Source organism: Dermacentor albipictus, chromosome 1 (genome assembly GCF_038994185.2).
Source record: "Dermacentor albipictus isolate Rhodes 1998 colony chromosome 1, USDA_Dalb.pri_finalv2, whole genome shotgun sequence".
NCBI lineage: Eukaryota > Metazoa > Arthropoda > Arachnida > Ixodida > Ixodidae > Dermacentor > Dermacentor albipictus.
The window spans coordinates 422,834,467-422,847,314 of NC_091821.1; the positions used below are offsets into that span (position 1 = coordinate 422,834,467).

Below are 12,848 nucleotides of genomic sequence, written 5' to 3' on the forward strand. Positions count from 1 at the left end.
ACCTTGCTTTCCTGATACACAATATTCCCCGTCTTACCGGCGGCTTCTTGAACTAAGCGTATCTGTAGAGTTTCTGATGTTGTGATAAGGATGAACATGCCTTTAAAGAAAGCAGAAAGCTGCTACAAGAAAAGAAAAGAAAGAGCGAGAGGAAGTTAGAGTTCTTGCAAGGGGACCGTATTGACCATGACCATCTTGCGAGGAACATATAGGCGCGGAAAAAAAAAAACTTTGTGAGGTCGCACCACACCCGCCAGACTAAGATTTCACCGAGAATGGTAATTGTAACGTGCAGTACATTAGAAGACGTGACGATTGGTTTGATCACAGTATGTTACGGAAAGCTTGTTACAGTGGTCAAGTCTCATACGAGTGGTTCTGTGTTGTCCGAACAGACGCCATGGTGACTCAATGGTTACGAACATTTGACGTTCGGCTGCCTACAACTAAGTCACAGCCATGGCTTCCGGCCGTGGCAGCCGGAACGATGGAGACGGAATTCACAAGTGTGCTAAACTGGGCTGGCTTATACATCATTAGGACAGGAACAAACAACGCCTAAGACGGGATGGTGAGAGCACGAGAGACACTGGTGCTACACGCAGTGCCTTGTCTGCCGGGCTCCCGCCGTCCCGTCTTAGGCGCTCTTTGTCCCTGGCCCAAAGGGGCGAAATGAAAAAAGATCGAGGTCAGTTTCCTTTTTGGTCCTTTCAAGGCATCAACAGGTCACGTTAAGCGCATTTGCAAGATTCTACGCTCGGAGTTATGGGCGCAAGTCAGATATAACTGGCACGTCTTGCATGTCCTTTGCTATGCTTCGTTCCCTACCTGTAATGCTGAGCAGCGTTTCAGGATTCTCAAGCGTCAGGCGTCCCAAGCTACCGAATTCTTGTGGTTGGATTGCACTAAAGGACTGCTTCATGTCCCGAAAGACAAGAAGGCAGTACGAAAAGAGCTGGTGTCTGAAGACCAGATCGCAATCTCGGAAAGCGTCAGCCGTGTCCTGGACAAAAAGCCGAAGTATAGCCATGAACCACGTATAGCCCATGAACGTTCGGCTTTAAATAGACGCACATCGAAGAAAGCCACAAGTGAAGACCAGGATAGATGCCTCTTGGAAGGTGTTGATGCCCTTGATAGGGCTCCCAATAAGACGGGGCCCGGCAAGTCCAGAGACCCTACAAGGACCGTCGTAACTTTTTGTCAAGGAAAATGACATCCATTTTCTTCAGTCTGACAAGGAAGGACGTTTCGTGGTTTTCTCATGAGGTGTGTTTAACGACAAGGCACAACAAAAAGAACTTTGTCCCAGTCAAAGAAAAGGCAACAAGAGTCAAGAAACAAGCTATGGCACTTTGCACAGAACTTAACCTTTCTAAATTAGTCAAGGCAATAAGTGAATGTAAAGGTGTTTGATTAAAAGCATTTTTCACAGCAAAATTGCATAAGGAAGGAATTCCGTTTCCTGCAATTGCGAGCGAGAAATGCTCTTTGCAGCAACTAGTTAGCCAGTTTCTTTTAAAGAACTTGAAATAGTTGCAAGTTCAGCGCTCGACCTACTGTTTTTTACTTGCCCTCCTAAGTATTGATTTTCCTGTTAGCGCAGCACTGTACTCATTAGGAAAAATAGAGGCTCGTGTAGGGTGCCGTGGGGGCACGTTAAACGCCAGGTCGCAAACTTCTATTAAATATTACTGGAACTTAACCCGGAACCTCCACAACGTCCTCTATTGCTGTCCGTGTGTTGCATTGACACTTCGAATCCCTTAAAAAGGCAATGGTGGTGGCGGTGGTGGTGGTGAGTTAGCCTGGCGATCAAGGCCGGCAATTGCTCCACCCGAGCGTCTCTCATAAACTCACTGTGGTGTTTCACCACTCGTCGAATGGACCAGTCTCTCTAAAAAATGCGATAAGGAGACGTGAGTTTCTTTGTGGCCTATAACTAGTCCTTCGGAGAACACAAGGAGTTGCAGGCACGTATGTAGAAGGTCCTTTTGTTGCAGATTTTCCATGAGAGCGTCCCTTTCATCTCGGAATTATGGGCACGACCGCAGAAAATGTTTAATGTCGTCTGTCTCGTCGCATGCCATACAGTTGGGAGATTTAGTGCGTCCCGTCTTAATTAAGCGTGCTGGTGTACTAGCAGATCCAGTCCTTATTCGATATAGACGTGATGCTTCCTCTCGACGAAATCTCTTGGTTACGCATGGCATACGTGGTGGAACCCAAAGTGATTTCGAATGTTGTATTTCTTAACTTAATTACTCCTTGGACCCTTGACTTTAGGAGGATGAGGGAGCACTGCGTATGCAAGAGCATCAGATTTTAAAAGGTCACTATAGAAATTATGTGGTATTTCTATTGACTTTGTGTTGCTGTCATAAGAATGATGCGATTTGATGTCATTCACTATTTCTCAAGAGAACCCGCTTATTTGCGGTTTATTGTTGTTGTCCAACCGTTTCTAGTTGCGTCAATTGCGCCGCTACGCAGCGTTGAGACTCAAACGATATCTTCCTCTGGCAGATAGTGGTGAGCTGAAAAGCGAGTGACACCCTTCATACCACGCCATTCGTTGCTAACGATATGGAAGTATGAATTATTGTACAAGGCACGCACACAACTCGATTTCGCACACGCGGTGGCGCGTGAAAGGCGCTTGAGGTTGCACGCGCTTCAAGACCTGCTACAACCCTTCGCGTTGTCTCGCGCTTTTCGGCGTGAGAGACGACGGTACAGATGAGGCGATGAGTGCCGAGCTAACGTTCAACTCCAACAGACGCCCGGCGCCTCGTTTCGTGCGTGTCACCCCGTCGCAGTAGCAGGCGTGATGCATGGCAAAGACCATGCATCACGCATTCATCACGCAACAAGCATTCTTCCGTAAATGCCTATTGCCGTTTCCGACATACGCGTTCTGCATTCTTAGAAAGAAAAAAAAACGAGATCGCGTCAGTTTGTACGGGGCGTCGAGACAGGTTCCGAAACCGGGAGCGGAAGACCTCAGACGCCGAATCACTTAGCAAGCATCGGCGCGCTGAAAGGCAGGTGCGAACACATCCGGTGGCGATAAGGAAAGCACGCGCCCGGGAGGCAGATAAGAGAATTGCCGGGAAACCCCGCGGTCGCGGCGCTACGCCCCTCTCGAGACAAGGGCGCCCGCGCCCCCAGGCGGCAGCCCCGGGCGTCATGAACCCGCACTTGGGAGCAGCAAGGCATAGAGAGAAAAGCGATACAGAAATGAGAGAAGGCGAGAAGAAGAGGGAGCAAGAGGCGCGCTTGGGCGTCGGGATCGATGGCGCGTCTTAGTCACGTGGTGCCCCATTGAGGCGCCCCTGAAGGCCCTCTCGCGCTCCCCCTGCTCCTACACGCGCCGACGAAACGTGCGCGCCGGTTTTTCGACACCGAGCAGAGCGTCCTTCGCCACGCATGCCGAGAGCGCACGCTCGGGGCCAACAGAACTCCTGCCTTCTTGTCGGCCGCACACGAGGCCAGTGCGCCGGCGTTGAACCTAGGCTGGATGAGCACTAGACACATGCGGCCCGCAGAATGATTAGTTGTTCTCTTCATGAGCAAATCTGGCATCGTTACATTAGCCTAGCCGCATGTAAAATTCTTCAGTGAGATGTACCGAGCGACCCACCGTTAAAGGAAACAGCATACAAGCTAGCGCAGAGCACGCGCGAATGTTTTGCCTCTGGCAAGAGTACAGTTCCCCCGCTTTGCAGCAGATGACTTGTTACTGGTGGCGCTGGCACCTTTCCACACACCTGCGCAGTGCATTGACGAATCATGTAAAACTCTTCAGTGACATGTCGCGTTTTTCTTTCTTCTTCTTTCTTTTTTCCCCGTGTTTTTCTTCTTTATTTCTTACTTTTCCCAGTGATAACAACTAATCCCTCACTCGAAATTGGGCGTGCCTTGTCAGTGCTTCCGCCCGACTAGCCATCTCATCACGCTAATGACGACCTCTGTCGTTGACGACATTGCGCAACAACTGTTTCTGTCGTCGTCAAGCTTCCTCATCATCCACAGCTTCGCCCAGTAACACATCTTAAAAAAAAAGAAAAAGAAACTTCTTCACGACCAATTTTACTGTGATTTGAAACAATGTCAGTGAAGCAGTCTGCGTTGAGGAATCGAGCGCGCTAACCAATCAGCTGTCGCGCAACGACAGTGCTGGGCAATTAGTGCAAAACTTTCCGCTCCACACAGACCCTCAGAGTATAGTCGGATCTGTGCATCCATTTCGTGGGGCAGAAATGGAAATACTGTAGTGGACTAGCATCACATTATGCGGGCATCGCATAGAAGTTCTTCTTGATAAGACGGGGGTGTGTTTGCGCGATCACTCGTTGTCATGCTCGTGAAAGCGGCGTCGGTGGCGCAAAGGAGGCGTACATGACGATAATGATGATAAACCTAAAGCATGGCAAATACACGCACGCTGTTTCGGAGGCCAGAACCAGCAGTATACTGTAGTGGACGAGGACGACGATGTGTTCGTAGCATAACAGTTGTTCTGGACAAAATGGCACACCCGCTGCGGTTGCTTAGTCGCTATGGCGTTGGGCTGCTGAGCACGAGGTCGCGGGATCAAATCCCGGCCATGACGGGCGCATTTAGATGGGGGCGAAATGCGATAACACCGGTGTAATCTCGTTTAGGTGCACGTTAAAGAAACCCAGGTGGCCCAAATTATTCTGGAGTCCTCCCTACCACGTGCCTCTTAATCAGATCGTGGTTCTGACACTCAAAACCCCATAATATACATTGAGAAAATAGCAGTGTGTCGACGTGCAATTATCTGCCATCATTCGCAAAAAGAAAAACGGCGTCAATCGCACAAAAGAGCTGTAGATCAAAATGATGTCGATGAGCGTCAAACTTGGCACATACCCATTATAGAGGATGCGCCAATAACTGCACGGTTGACGGAAAACAACGTCGAAATCATGCATGGCGCCACTGGCGACAACTAAGTCCGACGAGCAACAAGAAACATGTACTTTGCATATGCATTTAATTTCGCGCGGCTGTTTAGCGGCCACGTGATACGACATATCTTCACAGCAGATGTAGAGAAAGACGATTTTTTTTAACTTACACTCAATTCTAGCAGATGGAACTGTGTCATTTTGCTCGTGACATCCATTGTAGAAGTTGTGGCCTCGCTGAAAAGGAATCAGCATCAATAGTCAAACACTCGTATTCAATAATTATGTCAGGAAACTTTCTCCTTAAAGGTAATCTGAAACGCCGTGCTTCCGACACGTTAAGCAGGTGGGTGCTTGGTCGTTGCCCTACTGAATGACTGAGACAGACAATGGGACAGTTTTACACTTCACAAAACTTAACACACTGATCAGAAGGCAACCTCATCATTATAACACATGAAAGCAACGAAGATAAACGTGTTGCAAGAAAATTGTCCGAATCAAATATATTCAAATAGCAAAAAATGTTGGACTACCTAGAAAAAAAAAACACATTTTCATAAGTCTTTGGCCAAACATTTGCGAACAGAAGGTTCCTTAAAGCTGTACATTTGAACTAAACAAATTGACCTAGCTTCAGCAGGAACTTTCAGCTACAGCACCAGCAGAGAAAGCCGCAGGTTAGAGTGTTTTCTTTTAACAGTGGTCTGCATTTTACGTCGTTTAGAGTTCCACACAAAACAATACTATGCCATACAAGCAGCAATTTTTATGCATAACTAAGGAGACAGAGTCGCAACTTATTTAAGCTACACTTTTCACTCTCCAGTATAAAACAGTTTATTGTTATTGCTTAAATAATAAATTAACTATGTTATATTTCTGTCGAATTCTTACTTTCATACATTATGTTAGGAGTGCACCCACCTTAACTTACTGCTCCACAACCGCTAGATTGTCCTGCATCGCACCCGTTGTGCGTGAGCGCAACAACTTGAGCAAAAAGCAGGCAAGCGAAAATAGGATGGTCGTTTTGACTGTGGGAAAATGCTGCTGCCGCAGTAAATTGGTTCATGAGCCGAAGAAATCGTTGAAGTCTGCTGTATTTACTTCCGAAGTGTTCGAGGAGTTTGGTTATGGGATGTCATGAGCTCCTTTTATCTGTGGGTAAAAGTACTTTCTCTTTCTTCGTTCATTGATTCCTTTAGTTGACTTTTCAAGGGCGCGTCAAAATATATATTCCTTGTCGATTTTTTTTTTTCAGCTTCGTGGCACGATAGTAGTACCTTACCGTTTTTGCTCGAGTGTACGAGATATTGAGGACTAGTCAGGTGCAGACTGGCACCTTTAGTCGCTAAGAAGATACAAACCGAAAGCAGAGACAACTTCAAACGTGACCACATCCAGGTGTACCATGGTCAAAGCGAGATTTAGTTAGAACCATCAAAATGCATTAAATGCGGCATAAACTGATGATTAGGCAATTCTTTTTCTTACGCTTACTGTCTGGATTTATTTGCGAAGCCTCTTATGTATGCTATGTGGATCCAAGCTGTGTTCTAAAAAAAACACTTTCGAAAAGAAGACATTCTTTGGGTTTCGATTAGTTCGCTTTAAAAAAATAAATTATGGAGTTTTACTCGCCAATACCACTTTCTGGTTATGAGGCACGCCGTAGTGGAGGACTCCGGAAATTTTGACCACCTGGGGTTCTTCAACGTGCACCTAAATCTAAGTAGACGGGTGTTTTCGCATTTCGCCCCCATCGAAATGCGGCCGCCGTGGCCGGGATTCGATCCCGCGACCTCGTGCTCAGCAGCCCAACACCATAGCCACTGAGCAACCACGGCGGGTAGTTCGCTTAATCTCGTGTGAAGACTCCTGAGTGCCATGAGTCTATCAGCGCAGGGAGAAACACATGGTGAATTAAAAAAAAAAGATGGGCACGAAAAGACGCATAAATGAGTCACTGAAGTCAAAGAGGCGACAGCCGTCATTTCGCGAGTGCATCATCGATGATAAAAAAATAAATAAATATATACAGCACCGTAACAAAGGCAGATGCTTGGCGAAAGCGTATAACATCTGCGCCTTGCCAGCGCAAGGTCCCCAAGGTGCACTTGAAGAGGCCATTGACGAACAAGAGCACGTCAGCGTCACCACGCCCACGAGGAACGTGAACTTGCAATCGTATGGCCTTTCAGCCGCTATACGAAGCATTTCTTTAGTTTGTTTCATTATACTTTCCTGGACGTTTCGCAAGCAAGTGCCGCCTTGAACTACCGCACGTTTTTGCGTGAATGGCTTGGAATCTTTAGCCTCATTAACCTCGTCTCCAGTAATGTGGTCAGAAATGTGTCGTCGCGGTCTTTGTTGTTGTTCCCGCTGTAGCTGATGTTGTTTCAAGATAAGTTGCACAACAGGCCTCCTGCGGTGGATAGGCAAAGAATTAGGCGTAGGAGGAAGCCCGAAAAAAAAAATGTGTGTTTGCCGACAATTTCAGCAGGAGTGTTTGAAGGTATAATCTACCTCATAAATCATCGCAGCAGAGGATGACGAAGGCACTGCTACAGATTTTGAAGATAACAGACCTGCAGAAACTGCTGTAGCCTAAATTGCTTTCGCTGGGCCGCACCAGCATCATGTGCTGTGATAGCGCGCGGTGATTGTGACCCGCTGTGATCATCGCCCGTCTGTGCTCTCTGTTTCTCTGTTTACTTTCTTCCTAACTTTCTACCTCCCTCCCTCCCCCCCCCCCCCCGTCCACCAGCGTAAGGTGGCAAACCGTATTTTCTGTTCGGATCAACCTCCCTGTTTCACTCATTTCTTTCCTGTCCGTCTTGAGTAGAAAAGTGCAGCTAGCTGCCGCGAACGCTGTCCTCACGTGTCGCTCGCTTCGCCTCTTTGCAGGTGGTGTACCGCGAATGGACTTGCGCCATGCTGGTGCCCGTGTACGGTCCCGCGGCGGCCGATGCCGGTCGCCGGAAGACCGTCGCCGGCGGGTCGCCAGCACAAGCAGCAGCGGCAACTACGGCCCCGCCGCCGACGGGGACGGCAGCGGCGGCGGCGGCGGCGGCGGAAGGGAGCCTCGCCCCGCCGCCGCCGCCGCCGCCTGCACCGTCGCCGATGAAGCCGTGCCGCGAGTTCTGCCACCGCGTCGAGGAGCAGTGCCCTTACTTCCACCCGGCTGCCAAGGAGCAGTACGCGGGGGAGCCCGTATTCATATGCATCGGTCAGTGTCTTGCCCCTTTTCACTCCTTTCGTCCCGAGCACGCCGCAGCGCTCTGCGATATGAAATGCACGCTGTAAAATAATTTACACCCTTATGAGTCAGTAAGGGAGTGAAACTGTGCACATCTCACACTACTACACCATTTTATCCGGGGGTGTAAGGGTATGGTATTCCAACACATTTACACCGTTATACACTTTTGAGGGTGTAAATTATTTTACGGTGCACCCACTCGGCACGCTGTCTTTTCACGCGTAAGTCGCCTTCTTGACAGCGTAGTTGCCTGCCAACAGGGTCAGTTTTCTTCCCTTTTCGTTAAATCGATGAGCTTATAAGCATAGTAATTGCAATATGCTACAATATGCAGGTCTTCCAAAGTCGTATTTGATCTGACGGGCAGTGCCTGGCAGACAGCATCTTTCAACCGTTTGTGTTTAAGCTAGAACAACCACGAAAAGAAAAACTAACAAGCATACTTCAAGAAGCTAAACCGAGCTACCAGAATTTTGACTTATTACTTGAGAAAATAAAACACACACACAGACAAACACACACACACACACACACACACATACATACAGGGTCTTTTAGAGAACACTGTCAAAAATTTTAAAGGTTGCCTGTAGCAGATAGCTCAATTCTAGTTCATGAGGTCATCTACTCGAAGCGGCGGACACTATTTGCCAAAAAGTTGAAATGCAAAGTGGATCACTTAGCAAAAATTAACTAATTAACTTTTAAACTAATTTTCTTATGACCCATATGGCAATTTACAATTTCTAGCCGGGGAGTTCACCAGGCGGATCATCTTGGAACGAATTCTCAGGACGACACCAGCTTCAAGATATTAATCCCCAAACTTTGTGGAGAAATGCATTGGCGTTCCATTTACTTGTGTGCTTCATTGCATAAAACGACGTTTCGTTAACGAATTAGCTGACTTTTTACTCCTGTAAAGTGCGTTCTTACTGACTAACTGACTTTTGAATGAATGAATGAATGAATGAATGAATGAATGAATGAATGAATGAATGAATGAATGAATGAATGAATGAATGAATGAATGAATGAATGTAGTAATGAACAATTTGTTTGTTTATTTATTTATTATTTATTTATTTAGTGGTTGGCTGGTTGGTTGGTTGAGAGAAGGGGGAAACGGGATAGAGGTTCGGAACAAGCATTCTTTGGGGTAGTCCCTGGCTGAGATAGCCAACTTTGAACACATTCTGCCTACTGCATTTTGTACTCCTGTAAAGCATGTTTTTTTTTTCAGTAAGGCCTTGTTGTATTGTAAACGAGATAACTTGCAAGACGTGACTGGCTGCTGACTGACTGAGGAGGGAATGAAAGCATGTAATCATGAACGAAAGAATAAAACTCTACTATTTGCCTAGGTAACTAATTATTAAAAAATATTATTCGGATGAGTGAGCGAACGAAAAAATAGAGGGAACGAGCGTCCTTTATAGGCTGTACGACATTCTGCCTGTTGCTGTCTTCTGCTCCTGTAAAGCACGCTTTCTCTGTAAGGTACTGTTATACTGTAAGCGAGATAACTTGCAAGCCGTGACTGGCTGCTGACTGACTGAGGAGTGAATGAAAGCACGTAAGAATGAATGAAAGCAGAAAACTCTACTATTTGCCTAGCTAACTAAATAATAATAAATATTATTCGGATCAGTGAATAAACGAGAAAAAGAGAGGGAACGAGCGTCTTTTAGTGTACTAATAGGCTGTACGAACACATCCTGCCTGTTGCTTTTTTTTCTACTCCTGTAAAGCGTGCTTTTCTGTAAGGCACTGTTGTACTGTAAGCGAGATACCTTGCAAGACGGGACTGGCTGGTGAACGAAGGGACGGGAGAATGAACGAAAGAACGAAACTTTATTATTTGCCTAGCTAAATAATTAATAATAAATATTGTTAGGATGAGTGAGCGAATGAGAAAAAGAGAGGTAACGAGCGTCAGTTAGTGTCCTACTAGGCTGTACGAACACATCCTGCCTGTTGCTTTTTTCTATTCCTGCATGCTCTTTCTGGAACGCAACATTATACTGTAAGTGAAACAACTTACAAGACGTGACTGGCTCTTGACTGATTGATGAGCAAATGGAGGCGCGAGCGAATGAACGAAAGAACAAAACTTGAATAACTGCCTAGCTAAATAATTATTAATAAATATTATTGTTATGAGTGAGCGAACGAGGGGAAATAGGGGAGACGAGTGTCCTACTACGTCATCGACAGGGGAGCCAACTGCGAGCACACGTTACGGGATGCAGTTTCATTTTAGAGTGAAACTTTCTCCGCGTACCCTTCCCGGACTTCCCTGAACGCGGCTGCTGCGCCCTGCCACTGTCTCGCCGTATAGCACGCACGAATGAACGAGAGCACACACGTGCGCACGCCGGTTGCATTTATATCGAAGACCCAGGAATGAAACGGGCAAACTTATAGCATTATATATATATATATATATATATATATATATATATATATATATATATATATATATATATATATATATATATATATAATGTGTGTGTGTGTTTCTCTCTAAACCATGTTTTTTCTGTAATCCGAAACTATACTGCAAGCGAGACAACTCGGAAGTATTGACTGACAACCTTGTGCCGAGTAAGGCTGATGAGAGTACATTTAGACAGTGCATGTATTGTTTGGCCAAACTTACTAGGTAAACCCTGCGGGGCGTATGCGGTAGGCGAAGCCGTCTGTATAGGCCATTTCCGACCGCAGACGGACATTTTACGGAGTCCACAGCACATCTGGTACCGACTTGAATAGCGAACTGTAATTGATTGATGGCCTGTTCTCAATAACAGGCTGTTCAAAGAATGACGGTTAGACGTTTGCAGCTAATTGTAAGCTCATAGCAATATCGGATTTTGAAAGCGACCAAACGTCCTTGTTTACGGCACGCGTCGCAAAGAATTCCGCCTCACTTTGCGCTTGACATTGAAACCGAGCGCGTCAGGAGCGCGCGTGATCACGCCTTGGGGTTACGTCACGTGGTAACACTACGGCACACGTGACATCGCACTGCGCGCCATCAGGAGCAAGCAATATCGGCCGGTGATCCGCGCTTGGGTTATGCTTGTCACCCGAAAGAAGCAAACGAAAGTTCTTGGTGCTATTTGTCAGCGGATTCGCAGAGTGGTGGAATGCAATGGCCTGTTTTTTAGCCAGTGCATGATATTTTTTTTGCTTCTGCCATGTTGTATAATATTAAGGCATGGCTACGCGCCCTCCTGACGCGCTAGGCGCTTGGTTTCGGTTTAACGCGAAAAATGGGGTGGTAACCTTCATGACAGCTTTTCTTTTTTTTTTAATGTGACCTTTTCATCCATTGTAAATGTAAATTTGTGACGATCTCGTCATTTGTTACAAACGTCTAAGGGGCAATGGCAGCCTCACATAGAAAACAATTCACTTGATCAGCTAATTTTGCTTAATTTCGCCACTAAATAATCGACCTCGGAGCTTTCTTTTGTCCGCCTTTTCTTGCCACTATTGAACAGCAAACAAAAATTATTACGTCTCGAGTCATCTATGTTTAATAATTATGGATGGCTGTTTTAAAACATGGAAATAACAGTCGGTCACAAAAGTTCACGGGACACGTTTTCCACGACAAATTGGAATTTTTCTCTCTGTTCAGGCACAGCGCTCCTGATCTAATGGATAGGTATGTAGTTCACAAATGCTACTAGCACTACCACTCTGAACTTGATCCTATGTGACTAGGCTTCACGGCAATTCAGCGTTTTCGCAAATTCCGGGGCCTGTAAGGTTTTGTGGCCGGCCGTACATCTTGTCGGAACATCAGCAACATTATTCGTGAACTGATCGTGTGCAATAAGCTCTAGTCTACTGTGCATAATTTTAAAGTTTGCCGGCTTCGTTAATTGTTTATCACGATGCACACTCGTTAACCGACTTATCTAGCAAGGCGAGCGTTGTTATCTATATTTTTCATGCGATAACGAACATACTGTTCCGCTACAGTCGCGTGACGAAATAAATGTGTTCTCATATGCTCGCTGACCCAGAGCTGTTGTATTTACGAAGAAACATTAGCTTCAGCAATACTCCGATGCCGCCTATTAAAACATGTAAAACGCAGAAATTATTTCCTGTGATAACAGCCTGTGCCACCTTTATTTAAATTTGTTGCATTTGAGATAGAAAGCTAAATGCTAGTGACTGTTGGAAGCGGAAGCTTGATTTAAAGCTTGAATTTTTTTACCAAAAATTGCCGAAACTCGGTAAGTTTGAAAAAATTAATTGGGTGCACGAAGTTTAAAAATCCGCAACTCTGCACCATGAGCAGATATCGCAGTACTGTAAACGACATCTGTTAGAACATTAAAAGAGGACAAATTTGATATAATAATCTATATATTATGTGAATGTGTTACACTGTTTACAAGGGATTTACAAAAGTCATACTCACATATAAGTATATAAAGTGTAGATAAAAGCAATGTATAACACATGAGTTTTGTTCGCTTCAGATGTACCGTTAGATGCAATTTACAGAATTGCGACATAATATTTCGTTGATCAGTTACAAAATTTGTAACTTTGATCGTATCGTTTTCATAAAATTTGCCACATTTAAGTGCGTATTTAAAATATTGACAGCGTGATTAAAA

At 45.6% G+C, this 12,848-nt stretch overlaps 1 protein-coding gene across 1 annotated transcript in view; it reads left to right on the forward strand.

Annotated features, from left to right (window-relative positions):
• Positions 1 to 12,848, forward strand: part of LOC135896948 (uncharacterized) — a 183,355-nt gene that overhangs the window by 103,886 nt on the left and 66,621 nt on the right. Inside the window, exon 2 of the mRNA XM_065425499.2 lies at positions 7,848 to 8,169. Within this exon, the coding sequence (XP_065281571.2) occupies positions 7,848 to 8,169 (322 nt within the window). The remainder of the gene's footprint in view (positions 1 to 7,847; positions 8,170 to 12,848) is intronic.